Source organism: Pan troglodytes, chromosome 18 (assembly GCF_028858775.2).
Source record: "Pan troglodytes isolate AG18354 chromosome 18, NHGRI_mPanTro3-v2.0_pri, whole genome shotgun sequence".
Classification (NCBI taxonomy): Eukaryota; Metazoa; Chordata; class Mammalia; order Primates; family Hominidae; genus Pan; species Pan troglodytes.
In genome coordinates this window covers 14,866,515-14,884,189 of record NC_072416.2, presented here as the reverse complement: position 1 = coordinate 14,884,189, position 17,675 = coordinate 14,866,515, and the positions used below count along the sequence as shown (strand labels likewise).

Here is a 17,675-nt window from a genome sequence, read left to right as displayed (position 1 = left end):
CCTTTCCACACTGATCATGAACTAGAAAGTTCTGGAACTGCTGCAATCATCCTCTAGCCATAAGGAGAGAGAAAACAGTCTGATGATGGACCCATCATGGATGAAACTAGTGTTGAGAGAAAGAGATGGGGAAACAAAGATAGGCCAGGGAGGCTGGGCCTGGTGGCTCATGCCTGTAATCCCAGCACTTTGGGAGGCCAAGGCAGGCAGATCACTTGAGGTCAGGAGTTTGAGACTAGCCTGGCCAACATGGTGAAACCCCATCTCTACTAACAATACAAAAATTAGCCAGGTGTGGTGGCAGGTGCCTGTAATCCCCGCTACCCAGGAGACTGACAGGCAGGAAGATCACTTGAACCCAGGAGGTGGAGGTTGCAGTGAGCTAAGATCATGCCACTGCACTCCGGCCTGGGCAACAGAGAGAGACTCCATCTCCAAAAAAAAAAAAAAAAGATAGACCAGGGAGAGAAATACAGACAGACCGACACAGAGACAGACTAGGTCCAGGTAACACCAAGTCCTTGATCATGCCATTGTCTGATCAAGACAAAACTTTTGTTAATTCAATCAATAAACCCCGTTTTAACGTAAAACAGTGATTTTCAGGGCTTCTTGCTTCAATTTTAAGCCAGTTTTCTTTTTTTGTTCACAACAATGAATTCTAAGAGACTACCAGGCCAATGCCAGACAAGAATTTTACTCAGTACTCATTACTCCTCTTAAAAGCAACCTAGGCAGCTTAAAAAATTATAATTGGAATCCCGGTTAATTATTTTTCTACTGGAATCGAGGTTTAAAGCTTATCTAGAAAATGAGCAAATACAAATAGCTAATTTTTTCAAGAAAAGCAAGCAGAAACTTGTTCCCACAACACGCATACTACAAATGGAAGAAATTCCACACAAAAAAAGTCACCGGATTTGATCAGGTAAAAATTAAAAACCACTATGGGTCAAAATAATTATGCAGAAAAAGTAAAAGAAAAAGATTTACCACAAGAATGACAAAGATGGCAAGGCGCGGTGGGTAACGCCTGTAATCCCAGCACTTTGACAGGCCAAGGTGGGTGGATCACTTGAGGTCAGCAGATGGAGACCAGCCTGGCCAACATGGTGAAAGACCGTCTCCACTAGAAATACAAATATTAGTCCAGTATGGTGGCACACACACACACTTGTAATCCCAGCTACTTGGAAGGCTGAAGCGGGAGGATCACCTGAACCTGGGAGGAGGCAGAGGTTGCAGTAAGCTGAGATCATGCCGCTGCACTCCAGCCTGGGTGACAGAGCGAGACTCCGTCTCACAAAAAAAAAAAAAAAAAAAAAAAGGAATGACTAAGAAATGCTATTTTATAAGAAGCACAGCCGCATCAAAAAACATCTAAAAGAAACAAAAACCGACAGAAAAAAAATCAAGATCGTTATAGACTCAATAGTAAAAAACTGACTGCAAACAAAACAACAAATGGTCAATAGTCTTGGAAAAATTGAAACACAGTAGAAATACAAAATAAAACTTGCAATCAAATTAGCAACTAAAATGACAACACCCCGTACCAAGGAGGGTGAGGCCTGACAGGCATACTCATACACAGCTGGCGTCAATACACGTTTTTCTGGGAAGCATGTTGACAATCTTTGCCAAGAATCTTAAAGGGCCCAGCAATTCTCTTCACAGGAGCTGACCCTAGAGAAATAATCAGAATCCTACACTAAAATGTGGGTATAAAGATCACCATGGCAGTAATAACAACAAATAACTTCAGTGCCTAGCCGTGGGAAGTTAACAGAGACATCATGCGGCCGTTAAGGCCGTTCAGAGAAAATATTTAAAGACATAAAACTGCTCGTGATATGATACCAAGTGAAACGAGAGAATGCAAAATGATTTACCTAGAATGATCTAAATGTGTTTTACACAGACACTCTAAATACAAATAAAAAAGACTGGGAAGAGGTACTTCAAATCTCTTCAATAGTGGCTATTTTGGGTGATGAGATTACAAGTGATTTTTCTTTTTCTGTCCTGGTGCTACTTTAAAAAATTCTAATAGACTTACATTTCTTTATAATCAGGATTTTTTTTTTGAGACAGGGTGTCAGTCTATTGCTCAGGCTGGAGTGCAGTGGCATGACACCAGCTCACTGTAGCTCTGATCTCCTGGGTTCAAGCAATCCTCCTGCCTCAGCCTCCCGAGTAGCTGGGGCCACATTGTGCACATCACCACACAGGACTAATTTTTTTTTTTTTTTTTTTTTTTTTTTTTGTAGAAACAGGGTCTCACTCCTTGCCTCAAGTGATTCTCCAGCTTTGGACTCCCAAAGCGCTGGGATTACAGGAGTGAGCAACCATGCCCTGCCAAAAAATATTTTTTAATTGTATTTTTCAATAGAAATAGCTTTGGTTTAAATAAGCCAACATTTGGTGACATTTCCTTGGTACTGAGCCAGGTGCTTTGGGAGACAAAAGCAATTACTCCTGTCCTCAAGGAGTTCACGGTCCAGTAAGCTACATACGACCCAGCAAAGGGTGCTGACCACTGAAAAACTCTGCTCATCAGCCAAATCCTCACTGGTGCTAGAGACGTGGGCTCCAGCTGGTCACTACACACCATCTCTAATACATGTCAGGTAGAGAATGCACTTCCTGGCAACGAACGATGAACGCAATGAACATCAGCTACCTCCAGCACTACCTCTACAACCAGGACAGATTGCCTGGCATCCATTCCCTCCTTCTTCCTTCATCACAGAAGCCCTATTTTATTCAGAAAGGCCATGTGCCAAGCTAACAGACTACACTTCACACGCCCCTTCCATCAAAGTGGTGCCACCGACTAAGTTCTGGCCAGTGAGATGTAAACTCAAGTTGTGAGATGAGACTCCTGAGAAAGCTCCTTAAAGGAAGGACAGTTAGCGGGGGAGAGTCCTTTTGGCCTTCCTGTTTTCTCCTGTTTGCTACCTACAACACAGACATGCTGGCTAGAGCTTCAACAGGCATCTTAGACCAACCTGAGGATAAGAGCCACAGCTAAGGATGGTACAGCAGAAAGATAAAGTGGACCAGGACACTAGACTGTGGCAGAGACACTCAACAGCTCTGCACTGCCTAAGTGTGACCTTCTAGGAAAGATACGTTGTTCATTTAAGCCACCAGGGCCATATCTTTGTTACCAGCAGCCAAGCAATTCCAAACCCAAAGAACCAGTAACACTATTATTGGCATAGTTTGCAATGCAGCGGTTTGCGGTCCCCACTGACGTTCCTCACAAGTACCTATTCAAGGCCGGACGCGGTGGCTCAAGCCTGTAATCCCAGCATTCTGGGAGGCCAAGGCGGGCGGATCACTTGAGGTCAGGAGTTTGAGACCAGCCTGGCCAACATGGTAAAACCCCATCTCTACAATAATACAAAAATTAGCCGGCATGGTGGCGCGTGGCTATAATCCCAGCTACTCGGGAGGCTGATGCGGGAGAATCGCTTGAACTCGGGGGGCGGAGGCTGCAGTGAGCCAAGATCATGCCTGGGTGGTCAAGCGATCCTCCCAGAGTACACTCCAGCCTACGTGATAGAGCGAGACTCCGTCTCAAAACAAAAAAAAAGTGCCCATCCAAAAGGCTGCCATGGAATGGAGAGGCCAAGGCCTTCTTACCCCTTAATTTCCTCCCTTTCACAAATAAGGTTCTGAGTATTTTTTTTTTTACAACTGTTACAGTTATAAATCTTATGTAAATCTTAGGTTTCATATGTTTTACCACAATGATTTTTAAAAGGTCTAAAGGCCACTGGCCTGCCCACTGCCCCTCCACCGAGGTTCATCTCCCTTCTCTGGCTTGTAGGTCTCACCCTTATCCAACCTCAACCCCCACACCCAGTTACTTTCTCCTCAGCTGCTATGCATGTCACAAAAGCCTGCCAGCGTCGTTGCTTCTGTGGCCGCTGTATCATGAAATCTGACCCCACCTCAGGCCCCATCTTTTATTTATTTATTTATTTATTTATTTATTTATTTATTTATTTATTTATTTAGAAAAGGAGTTTTCACGCTTGTTGCCCAGGCTGGAGTGCAGTGGCATGATCTCAGCTCACTGCAACCTCCATCTCCCGGGTTCAAGTGATTCTCCTGCCTCAGCCACCCAAGTAGCTGGGATTACAGGCACCTGCCACCACTTCCCACTAATTTTTGTATTTTTAGTAGAGACGGGGGTTTCACCAAGTTGCCCAGTCTGGTCTCAAACTCCTGACCTCAGGTGATCCACCCACCTCAGCCTCCCAAAGTGCTGGGATTACAGGCACCTGCCACCACTTCCCACTAATTTTTGTATTTTTAGTAGAGACGGGGGTTTCACCATGTTGCCCGGTCTGGTCTCAAACTCCTGACCTCAGGTGATCCACCCACCTCAGCCTCCCAAAGTGCTGGGATTACAGGCGTGAGCCACTGCACCCGGCCAGGCCCCATCTAAATCCTATCCAGGGGCATGGCTGTCACAACAGAACAGCAACATGATGGTCAGAGAGACACGAAAAACGTGAAATGTCCTCAATTGCAAAATCTGGGAGGCTTAGAGATAAGCGCATAAAGCAGGCGAAACTGCCCACTCCCAGACAGAGGCACAGCTCCCCACCTCCCCAAAGGCCCTTCAGTGGACACACTTTGTGATTCTCGCTGTGCATGAGAGGAAACACCGCTGGGCTTCAGAAACTCCCTTTTTCTGTTTTATGCTGGTGGGGGTGAGGAGTCGGGGGTGGACAGAGCTTCCCACCCTCCTGTCCTACCTCCCACCTGCCTACTCTGGAGACTGGGGCACGGCATCTGCCTGCCCCCAGGTACAACTGCTGCAAACAGCCAACACATTCCTGAGAAGTTATTGTGAGACTGAGAGTCAGTTTCCCAAGATATTCTATAAGAATGACCCAGCCAGCCGGAGGTCCAAGCCTGCACCAACCTTCAAGTTCCAGGAAAGCCCTCGTGCTGCCCAGTGCCTTTACTCCCCACCTGGCTTTCTCCATGCATTCATGCAGCACCGACTTGCTGACCTTCACCACGTGTCAAGCACAGTTCCCAAGGCAGGAAGAAGGTACAAAGCATTTCCTCCAAGCAACTCAGAATCCACTAGGGGAGGACGGATGACCAAATGCTGGATCACCGAAGCATGTGACGAGTGCTCAGACTAATGTCAGCACAGGGCCAAGGGAGATGCGAAAGAGGAATGCCAGCATCTCAAAGTGTTCACTGTGGTACCTGGCACATAGGGAGTCTTCAATCAATGGTAGCCCGTGGCTGGTTTTCCAACACAGTGGGACAGATGGCGGTAGTGACAGCAGTCAGCATGACAGGAGGAAGAACAGCATTCAATGGACCCACAGAGTCTTTCCAGAGTAGGTGACACCTCGAACTAAGTCTTCGGGGATGTGGAAAGTCATGCAACAGAGAAGACGTAGTGGGAAAAGGGCTTCTAGGCACCAACCATTGCAGTAAATAATAGCCTTGCTTAATCCCAAGTAGTTCAGCATTGCTGTGGTATAAAGTACAAGAAGAAGAATAGCGAGAAATGAAAGTACAAAAAGAGGTCACCCTCAACAGAAGGGTCAAGACCACTGGCTTCTCCCCTGCCCCATGCCCTCCTCAGACTCCCCATGTGTCTTCAAATGAAGGCTTTGAAAATAGACACTAGAAGACTAACAGTGACCGCATTCCCTTCTCCAGTTTGATCTTTTGGTTCAACCAGATGATGTATTAACTGTTGGGGCAACAGTGGATGGGTATTTGATGAGATTTATGTCAGATTGATGTGGGAAAACAGATATAAAATCAAAACCCATAGTATTGGGAAATAAGTACGTAAAGCAGTTCTGGGCTATCTATGCAACCAGGAGCAGCATATATGAGACAGAGAGGACAGGAAGGAAACAGAGAGTTTTAAATAACATTTATTCCGTCCCCTACCCTAGCAGAAAGAAGTCCTACAGAAACAGAAAATTGTACTTTTCCAGTAATCCCTAAGTTGCTATTCATTTCTGAATCTTTACCTGTTACCATTCAGTTTCCTAAGGTTTCTATACACTGCCAAAAGAACTGTGATTTTTATGTCAGAATCTACACTCCAAGCACACACACATACACATACACACACACACACACACAATTTACAACCCATGTTTTCATCCACCTTTATTGTGTTTAAGTTTTCTGTTCAAAACACTGATGAAGTTTCCTTTCAATAAAAAAAATGTGGATGCAAGTCTTTTTTTTACCCAGAGGTTTTTTCATTTCTTTCCTCTGTGTTATTTTGAGTCTTGCTACTGAATCGTAAAGCAAGAACCCTGAAAAATATGCCAATGTTAGGCAGGTGAAAATATATCAATATAGGAAAGTAACTTGGGAAAATGGAAAGGCAGAAATAGTGATTTCCATAATAAAACTGACAAACTCAAGCAGTAGTGCACACAAAAAAAAATCTGTCTGTACTGCTCCCATCTGACATGCCAAAAATGTACCTCCAAATGTGAAAATGGATCATTGCAGCTTCCTAACCAAATTTCAAATTAAGTACCGCAGGCCCGGGGGACAGCCTCACACACAGCAAGCTGAAAACACGAGCACTGCGGGATGCCTGGTGCCAGCTGGTCTCTGACTTCTGCCAACTCTGGGGCACGTTGGTGAAGGGGAACTCAATATAGTTTGTGCATTTCTTCTCTAAACTTACTGAACACCAGGGACAGAGAGAGAAAGGAAAGAAAGAGTGAGCAAGTGAGCCTGTTTCCAACTGACTGCAAAGTTCATCTGATAAGGTCAACAGCTTAGAAGAAAAAGTTAAAGAAAAATGAAAAAAAGACACAGAGGGACAGAATGAGGGCAGGACAGAGACAGATTCCAAGAGAAAGAGACCAAGCCAAAGACAGAGAGAGACAGGGAAAGGAGGAAGGAAGGAATGAGGGAGAAAAGTAGACATACACACACTCAGAGAAGAGAAGGATGGGGTGAAAAGGAGAGAGAAACATAAAGGCAAAGAATGAGAGCCACGTGTAAGGTAGGGAGCTGAGACCCAAACAGGAAGTCATCATCCCATCATCCATCCATTCAGCGGGTATTTTCTGAGTGCCTATGATGCCAGTAGGCAGACAGACATAGCCCTAAGTAATTTCAGGTGGGGAAACACACCGTGCAGTGCTAAGTCCAGAGAGGGAATGAACAACTCTCCAACCAACAACCCCCAAAACCTCTGGGCTGAAGCCGACAGCATCTCAGCTCTAACATCAAATCATTTTGAAGCATAAAATTTACAGAAACACTGGTTTAAAGACAAACTTAGATATGATGCCAAAAGTACATGACAAAAGAAAAAATAGATGAATTCAACTTCATCAGAATTAAAAACATGTATGCCTCAAGGACACCATCGAGAAAATGAAAAGAAACTTGCAGAATGGTAGAAAAGGTATGCAAATCACGTATCTCTGATACGGGTCTAGTATCCACAATACACAAACAACTCATACAACTCAACAATAAAAAAGACAACTAAACAAATTAAGCAACGGACAGAAGATTTGAAAAGACACCTTTTGAAGATCTACAAATGGCCAGTAAGCCATTTGTAGAATGAAAAGATACTCAACACCATCAACCATCAGGGAAATGCAAATTGAAACCACTGATTTGCAAACGTGAAGGTGCCACTTCACATCCACTCGATGGCTACAATAAAAAAAAGACAGACAATAACAAGTGTTTGGTGAGGATATGGTAGAATAACTGGAACCTTCATTCACTGCTGGTGGGAAGGTACAGCCGCTTTGACCCAGCAATCCCACTCCTAGGTTATACCCGAGAGAAATGAAAAACACGTCCACACAACTTGTACATGAATGTTCATTGCGACATTATTTATCACAGCCAAAAAGTGAAACCCAAATGTCCATCGACTAACGAAAGGGTAAACAAAATATGGCATATCCTTATAGTAAAATCTGTTTTAGCCATAAAAGAGAATGCCATCCTGATACATGCTACAATGTAGATAAACCTTCAAAACCTTATGCTAAATGACGGAAACCTATCACAAACCGCCATACACTGTATCATTCCACTGATATGAAGTGTCCAGAACAGGCACATCCACAGAGACAGGAAGGAGAATGGTGCTTGCCAGGCCCCGGGGTGGGGAGTGACTGCTCAGGAAAATGGGCTTCTTTGTGAGGGAGTGAAAATGTTCTAAAATGTTGTGAATGCACAACTCTATGAATATACTAAAAATCATTAAATCATACACTAAATAGATGAATTGTATGGCATGTGAATTATATCTCAATAAAGTTGTTTGTGTGGTTTTTTTCACCTTTCATTTCAGATTCGGGGGTACAAGTGAAGGTTTGTTACATGGGTATATTGCATAATGCCAAGGTTTGGGGTAAAAATGATCCCATCACCCAGGCAAGTAAGCATAGTATCCAACTGGTAGTTTTTCAACCCTTGCTCCTCCCTTCCTCCCCTTCTCGTAGCCCCCAGTGTCTATTGTTAGCATCTTCCTGTCCAGGAGTACCCACTGTTTAGCTCCCACTTGTAAGTCAGAACATGCAATATCTGGTTTTCTGTTGGGGCACTAATTTGCTTAGGATAACAGCCTCCAGCTGCATTCATACTGCTGCGAAGGGCAAGATTTCATTCTTTTTATGGCTGTATAGTATCCCATAGTGTATATGTACCACATTTTCTTTATCCAGTCTACCATTGATGGGTACCTGGACTGACTACATGTTTTTGCAGGGAGGAGGGAGGAAGGAGGAGGAGGAAGAATAGGGGGAGGGGGAGGAGGAGGAGGAGGAAGACAAAGAAGATGAAGACAAAGAGGAAGGCATTTCCAGCAAATCAAGCTGCTCTTCCATCTCTCATCCAGAACTGTGGTGACTTGAATGTGAGGGTCAGGGTTTCAGTCTCCCAAGACTACAACTTGCCAGGCTGGGGCTTGGGAGGACAAGTTCCGGGTGGACCACCTCCCCCAACCAGCCTCCATGCCCCTCCAAGCCCATGCTGGGTGGGCTGTGAACTCAGCATTGAGGCTGATAGTGAGTACAGAGGTGTCTCCATAGGATACTTTGAAGGACCAATGTGTGCAGACTTCTGTGTGTCATCTCCTTTCCAGCCCTCTCAGGGGACATCTTCTGCCCACAGTCACCCTCTAGGCTGCAGCCATCCTGGGAGACAGAGTGAGACTCTGTCTCAAAAAGAAAAGGAAAAGGGTCCTTGTTGGCTTTGGGGAGAATCACACTCTCATGAATAGCCAGATTCCCCAACGTTTCCACTACTCCACCGTGAAGCCCACTGGAAGATTAAAAACCAAAACTCTTCCTTTGTTTACCAAAGCAAACAAAAGCCACGATTCAAGCATTTATTTGTTTGTTTCTGGCCGAGTCTCACCATGTGGCCCAGCCTGGAGTGCAGTGGCACGATCTTGGCTCACTGCAACCTCCACCCTCCTGGGTTCAAGTGATTCTTGTGCCTCAGTCTCCGAAGGATTACAGGCGCACGCCACCATGTCCAGCTAATTTTTGTATTTTTAGTAGAGACGGGGTTTCACCACGTTGGTCAGGCTGGTCTGGAACTCCTGGACTCAAGTGATTTGCCCACCTCGGCCTCCCAAAGTTCAAAGATTACAGGTGTGAGCCACCTTCCCAGCCAATTCAAGCATTTAAACCACATCTACTAACATGGCTTACAAATGCATCTTCCCCCTTCATGGCCATAAGCCCTTTAAAGTATCCTCAAACAGACTTGAAGGTTTCATCCTCAAAATATGGGCTGTCCAAGTGCCTAAATCACAACAACTGCTAAAAACCTAAACTGGGGCACACAACCAGAAGGGCAGGACAATTCATGACAATTCCCAGACATGAGAACTTACGAATCCATTAAAACAAAGGGCCAGCATCTTTATTGATACCAAGTCCTCACATAACCCAGAGGAAAAACCCTTGAAACACACAGGCCAAGGAAATGAGCTGATTATTCACCAAAAAGAAATTCAATTCATAAACACAGAAAAAAGGAAGTATTCCATCTCCACAGTGACTCATGAATTACAAATATAAGGAGCTAGGTTTTTGCCTACTGGAGTTCCAATGGCAACAGTTATGAATGCTGGTGAGAGTGGCCAAGAGGGCCTGTTTGCTGGTGACACTTTAAAATGGCCACAATCCTGGGGAGCAATATGGAAACCCGAAACAGGAGTCAGAAAAACCTTAGCACTTCATTCAACAATTCTGCCTATGAGACCACATCCTCTGAAATAACTAGAAACATGGGGAAATTCTGTACACAAAAGGCATTCCCTGCAGCATTTTACAGTATAGTAAAAGTTTTGTTTTTGTTTTTTGTTTTTTGTTTTTTTTTTTAAAAAGGCCCAACAATTGGAAATTGACTAAAACTCTGGTCTATCCACTAGCTGGAATATCACACAGTTGTTACAAATTAGAGCAATGCAGTCAACATAATGATAGAAAAGGCTTTGTGATAGACGATTAAGTGGGGAAAAAAGCAACAAACAAAATTGTATGCACAGCAGGAGTTCAATTATGTTTTTAAGAAAGTGTCTACAGAGAGGGAAAATACTTTAAACGAAGTTCTGTTTTCCTCATTTTCCTTAATGAGCTGGATGGTATGGTGGAAAGGGACTAAGTTTTAGAACCCAATCCAGGGACCTTTACATCCTATTTAATCAACCTGTGCCTCTGTTTCCTAATCAGACAGTTTAATGTTTAAATGACTTATTACCGGTAGGGCACATTGGCTAACGTCTGTAATTCCAGCACTTTGGGAGGCCGAGGTGTGAGGATCACCTTAGGTCAGGAGTTCGGGACCAGCCTGGCCAACATGGTGAAATCCCATCTGTAATAAAAAAATATTAAAATTAGCCGGGTGTGGTGGTACATGCCTACAGATAGTCCCAGCTACTCGGGAGGCTGAGGCAGGAGAATCGCTTGAACCCAAGAGGCGTAAGTTGCAGTGAGCCGAGATCATGGCACTGCACTCCAGCCTGGGTGACAGAGAGAGACTCCATCTCAGTAAGTACATACATATATACATATATACATACATACATACATACATATGACTTATTACAAGGGAGAAACATTTTTATTCTTAAGAGTCACAACTGCAACTCCAACGTGCAGCCCAAATAGTTTCTAGGTGATGGCACAGTATTAACGTATTCACTTTGGATTTGGTTTCCCTATTTTCCCCCCAACCTAACTCAAAGATAAGCATTTGGGGCATTCAAGGCCTACCATCTGCTCATTCGTTAAAAAACAAATGCTAAAATTTGTCCACTTGCAGCTTTGTTTGATCTGTCTCAAAATACATTGGCATTTCCCCTAATGTTGAACAGGCCCTTCCAGTATTTAGGCAAGATTGATGAACTCATTTGCAGAATGGTCCAGTTTCCACAAACAAGCTGTCACCAAAGCAAGAGGGTTCGTTTGCACTTTGCAATCCTGCTACTGTGTTTACCAAGGCATCTTTCCTCAGTACTACTGCAGGTCCAGCAGATGGGTTGCTAATGAAGACAACGTGATTGTCTATTTGGAAAAATACAAGCTATTTATTGCAACTGATAAATCATGGCTTGACTCTTTGCTCAAACAGGAAGTCAGACAACGATGTTTCTCAAGTTTAAGAACAAGCTCCTGAGTCCAAGGACCAGCTTCAGAAGCTTTCAAGAGTTTGCAGGCAAACTTTGACAACTAATGAAAGCTGTCTTTTACATTTTCTTTGTTTTCGTTTAAACACTCCTAGAACAGAAGAGAACAAACTATGGCCCTGAGGCTAAATCTGGGCTGATGCAAGTCTTGTAAATAAAGTTTTATTGGCATACAGCCAAGCCCACTCATCTACACAATGTCTGCGGCTGCTACAACAGCAGAGCTGAGCAGTTGTGACAGAGACCCATCTGGACAACAAAGCCAAAAATATTTACTATCCAGCCTTTTATAGAAAAAGTTTGCTGAACCCTGTCCTAGAAAGAATGAAAGCAGTTCCTCTGAATTATCTCGTAAGTCCAACCAGACCAGTATGAGACAGAGCTGAGCTACCTGAGTGATCTAGGTCCAAGCACAGTTGACCAGTACAGGTCGGACTGCAGAGGTAGCGTCAGCTCAGTTCATCCCTTTTGACTTGGCTGAAGGCACTACCCCAAGAACAGCAACCCTCTACCCTACTTCAATTGTTAGGTAAATCCCTTTGACGGTAGATCTTTGAAGAATGCAGGAAGTTATCTTCCTTGATTTTTCTTTAAACATCATGTTGACAGTCAAAAAAAAAAAAAACCCCACCATTCTTCAAAGGGAATTGTAAAAGATGAAAAATGGTAGGAAGAAGGTTTATTTGGGGCCATCTGATGTGGTCCACTGGACGTAAGTCACAAAAGTATCTCTACGTTGGCAAAAACTCATGCTGGGTCCAGCTGGCCATTTGACATCAGGGAGATGAAACCACTCTTTTTCTTGGCTTTGCCGCATACACGACATGGAAATTGGTTAGATGTTCATTTAGATCCAGACCAGGCCTAAAATCCTAGGACTGGCCTGACCATTTCCATTATTCATTCATGCAAACATCCAAATCATATTTACTGAACACCTACTATGTGCCAGGTACTATGCTGGTGCTTTAGATATGGAGGCCAATAACACAAACAGGAATCCTGCTACCAGGGAGCTTACAGACTAGTGGAGAAACCGAAAACAAGTTCAAAGCAGGAATAAATAAGACATACTGCAAATTGTGACAAGTGCTCCATAAAACATAGCTGGAATGCTGAAGGGGGCAAGGTACATCCTGGCAGAAAGGCCAGGGAATGGCTCTCTGAGGAGGTGGCAAGTCCAAGGTCTGTGCGAAGGAATGAGGGCGAGCAAGCCCTGCAAGGCATTTGGGAGTGGGGGAGAAAAGCGCATTCTAGACACTCACTTAGGGAGAGCAGCAGGAGTCAGAAGACTTGGTGGAGGCTCCCTCGTGTGGTCACTGCAGGGAGGCAGCCTGCCCCGCCATCACCAGCTTTGCAATGAAGTCCCTCTGGCTCTTGACTCGCCATGTGGCCTCAGGCAAATCAAGTCTCTGTGCCCCTAGCTTTTTCACGTGGACAGTGGGAAAACTCAAGAGACGGTGACTTTGGTCAGCCCAGCCCTGAGGGGGGAAAAACACGGCTTGTTCCAGGAACTGAAATGAGGTGATACAGGCAGAGAACAGCATAGGCTGGGGAGCTGCGCACCAGACAGGGTTGAAAAGGTGGGCAGGGCCAAGTCAGGCAGGGTTTTGCAAGTCATGCTAAGGCATCTGGATTTCATTTTAATTGCAACGGGAAGTCACTGAAGGGTTTTAAGCAGGAAAATATCTTGAGCATATTTGTAGTTTTAAAAGAAAGCTCTGTGTTGTAAAGAAAGGGCTAAGAGTGACCAGAGCAGAGGCAGAGAGAGCAGGATGCTGCTGCTGTCATGGACTGTGCTGGAGGCAAGGTAAAGCAGCTGAACCTGACCTCAAGTGCCAACTCGGACCAACTGGAAGTGGCCATCTATAACACTGTGCTGAGAACGTGCTGGAAGTTTAGACAGGGATCATTGGGGAAAAGTATCCTGTTTGATTAATGATGCCTGCCATGGGTGTGGAAGGGAGAATAGCAGTATGGTGTCAATATCTGTCCATCTCTCTACAGAGACCGAGAACATTTCAGTGCCTCTAACACTAATGTGTCTACAGCTCGGCTGGGGGCCTTGTTAAAGTGCAGACTCTGAGACGGTAAGGTCTGACATTCTGCTTTTCTTTTCCTGACAGGGTCTCAACTGTGTTGCCCAGTCTGGTCTTGAACTCCTGGGCTGAAGTGATCCTCCTACCTAAGTCTCTGGAAGTGCTGAGATTACAGGCGTGGGCCAGCCCAGCAACATCCTGCCTCTCTAACATGCTCCCAGGTGACGAGTCCACTACTGCTGGTCCAGAGACCTCACTTCGGTCCTTTTTTTTTTTTTTTTTTTTTTAAAGACAGAGTCTCGCTCTGTTGCCCAGGCTGGAGTGCACTGGCTGGATCTCAGCTCACTGCAACCTCCACCACCTGGGTTTAAGCAATTCTCCTGCCTCAGCCTCCCGAGTAGCTGGGATTACAAGCACGAGCCACCATGCCTGGCTACTTTTTGTATTTATAGTAGAGACTGGGTTTCGCCATGTTGGCTAAGATGGTCTTGAACTCCTGATCTCAGGTGATCTGCCTGTCTTGGCCCGCCAAAGTGCTGGGATTACAGGCATGAGCCACCGCACCTGGCCTCAGAGACCTCATTTTGAATAGCAAGAATCTAGAGAACTTATTTTCCCCCCATAGATTTGTGTAAGATAAGCTCCAGTTCCCAGGGCCTGACACAGAAAAAGAACACTCAGCAAATGTTGACAGAATTGAGTTGGTCATTTCTGTGTGCCTTTCAGCCTTCAACTGCTATGAAAAGAACTCTGAAGAATTCCAGGCAGTTAACCATAAAACATGAGCAACATCCCAAGTGTGTATCATCCATCTGCCGCGGAGCCACTCCACGTTGTCACTGGGGTGCAGATCATTTGGGTTGGGGGAAGGAGTCCAAGAGAAGAAGTGAGGAAAAGGAAAAGGTGAGAAATGCGCTAAACAGGGCTGTTCCTAACCACACGGTCATGATCGGAACATGCAGCTCTGTGGGATGACAAGGGAAGTACAATGGGGAGAAAGGAAGAGCTACTGCTATGTCCCCAGAAATGCAGCACCCCAATCCGCCAGACCCCCAGATGCACTGCATGACAACAGCAATGCTGGCTTGTACAAAAGCCCCAACAGGGAGTCTCCAGCCTCATCCTACACTTCACCACAGTCCCAGCCCATAATCCCAATTTATCTGAGCATTGGCCAAGTCCAAATTTCCCTTTCAAAGATAGATTCAAATCCGGTCTCGATTAGGGATGGTAGCCAGACCCTGCCGCCTGAAGATGGAATCAGCTAGCCAGTAGACGTGTTACATAAATGCCACCAAAACCTGAAGGCTCAGTGGGGCGTGGTGGCTCATGCCTGTAATCCCAGCACTTTGGGAGGCCAAGGTGGGCAGATAATCTAAGGTCGGGAGTTCGAGACCAGCCTAGCCAATACAGTGAAACCCGTCTCTACTAAAAATACACACAAAAAATTAGCTGGGTATGATGACACACACCTGTAATCCCGGCTACTCGGGAGGCTGAGGCAGGAGAATTGCTTGAACCCAGGAGGCAGAGGTTGCAGTGAGCCAAGATTGCACCAGTGTACTCTAGCCTGGGTGACAGAGCAAGACTCTGTCTCCAAAAAAAAAAAAAAGGCTCAGTCCACGCCCTTCAGCTCCCCTGGAAACCCAAACCCTCTTTCTAGAATAAACAGAGAACCTGGGGCTCCATGCAGACCCCTTCAGCTCCACAAGCTGCCTCCTATCAACCATACAGTCTATAGATTCTCTTTCCCTCTCTCTCCTCCTTTTAAACTCACAGAATTACAAAAGCCTTAATTTTTAAACAGTTTACCTTAATAGTGCACATTCATTTTCAGGGGGTCATTAAAAAATCATGAGAACATTCTCCTGTTGCAGGGAGGTGATTCATGCTTTCTGCCAGCATCCACTTCATTTTTGGGCCTCTGCTGGTTACGACATCCCAAACTCCCAGACAATATTAATTCAATTTATTCTGCACCTTTCCAGTGGCTGCCTATTAACATTAAACACATAGAGCACTTTTCGGATCTCCAGAATGTCGAACAAGACCTTTCTTCAGATAATGTAAGTGCGAAAAGATTAATCATCACTAGGATTAATTATTAGGAAAGAGTGGAACAACAGAGAAGTCATGTGTATGCGAGGGGTTTAGTACCTTGTATGAATTTGCCCCTTGCTAGAATGCCGGAGGATGAGGGCTGGATGCTGGCTAGTTTCCCAGTGTAAAACACAGAACTCAATTGCTTCATCTGTCTTACTGGGGTTAGTTAAAAGGCAGGAGAGCCTCTTCATTAACTCTAGTGTATTATTGTGGAGTTAACTACATTGAGGGTGCCCAAGTCAATGTGGGCTGGATGCTAGAAAGTCAATACATTTTTTAACACATGAGGAAGAACAAGACTTGTTTGGGCTTTGCTGAGATCTGGTCAAATCCCTGTATCAGCTCCTCAAATCTTCATGCGATGCCAGAAAGGCCTTTAACTTTCCATGCTGCCTCTACCTTACAACTTGTACCTGGGCTGACCTGGATGCTGTATTAGTCCGTTTTCACAATGCTGATAAAGACATACCCAAGACTGGGCAACTTACAAAAGAGAGAGGTTTAATGGACTTATAGTTCCACATGGCTGGAGAGGCCTCACAATCGTGGCAGAAGGAGGAGCAAATCATATCTTACGTGGATGGCAGACATCAAAGAGAGAGAGCTTGTGCAGGGAAACTCCCGTTTTTAAAGCCATCAGATCTCATGAGACTTATTCACCATCATGAGAAGAGCATGGGAAAGACCCGCTCCCATGATTCTATTACCTCCCACCGGGATCCTCCCACAACACGTGGGACTTGTGGGAGTTACAATTCAAGATGAGATTTGGATGGGGACACAGCCAAGCCGTTATCAGATGCCTACTACAAAGTTTATGATACACCTAGAGCCAAGTAAAAAAGATGTCCCTTAAAGGTAGATACATTAAGAGTTCAGCTGTCTTTACCTCTGATCAAAAGATAATATCAAAGGCAGTGATATTAATATCACTGATACTGTTATTAATATCAATGCCTTTGATATTAATCAATATTAATCAATACCAAAGGCACTGTTTGTTAGAATAACAGATGTTAGAAAGATTTCTGACTAAAGTAAGAGGAGGTCAAGATCCACAGGCTGGTTTGCAAGGTTATCAACTATCCCACCCTTGCTGGAACAGAGCAGAACATCTATGAAGCCGAGAGTCTTCATCCTTTGAGGGGAGAATGCTCAGGTTTGGTTCTGAGCTGGCCCTATGTACAGCCACAGATCTGAATCCACAGTTCATGAGAACGGATCCTGCTCCTAGAACCCTGTCACGTTTGCCTGGGCTCATTACTGTAAACACATGCAAAAGCACACAGAGCTGGGACTCCCTCAGGCTTGTCTTGGTGGACTATCTGGTTTTGTGCCTGCTTACTATCCAAACAAAAAACAAACCCTTGCCTAGACAAAGATCCACTGGTAAATTCAACAATACTCCCTGCTTTTGCACATGTAGGCTCTTTAGAATTCTTCAGTGAGCTTTGGCCATCTCACTTCCCTGTTTTGACCTGAAGAACTCATACTCAACCTTCACCCCTCTGATCAAATGTCACTTTCTCCAAGAACCCTTCCTTGATCTAGAATGGGTGAGGAGCTCCACACGGTGCTCCAGCTGCACCTGGATGTCCTCAGCACCGTGTTAGGAAACACGTCCTGTGGTGTAGTCACCACTCCCTCCTCTCCAGGCTGGGAGCCCCAGGGGGAGTGACCATGTCTCAGGTCTGCATCATGGCATCCACCGGGGCCTGGCCTATGGCAGGCCCCCTAAAAACAGTTGTCGGAGAAAGCAATAAGGATTGAGAGGGAGAGAGAAAGAAGTAAGGAGGGAGGAAGGAGAGGAAAGGAAAAAGGGAAGGGGAGAGGGA

General features: G+C 45.0%; 1 protein-coding gene across 16 annotated transcripts in view; it reads right to left on the bottom strand.

The window, feature by feature from the left end:
- Positions 1-17,675, bottom strand: part of SNX29 (sorting nexin 29) — a 592,115-nt gene that overhangs the window by 331,398 nt on the left and 243,042 nt on the right. The window contains exon 15 of one of the 16 annotated variants that reach the window (XM_063796682.1): positions 5,270-5,515. The exons of the other annotated variants lie outside the window; for them this stretch is intronic. Within the exon in view, the coding sequence (XP_063652752.1) occupies positions 5,352-5,515 (164 nt within the window). The 3' untranslated portion in view covers positions 5,270-5,351. Of the gene's footprint in view, positions 1-5,269; positions 5,516-17,675 lie in introns of those variants that run through there. 16 annotated transcript variants of the gene reach the window in all.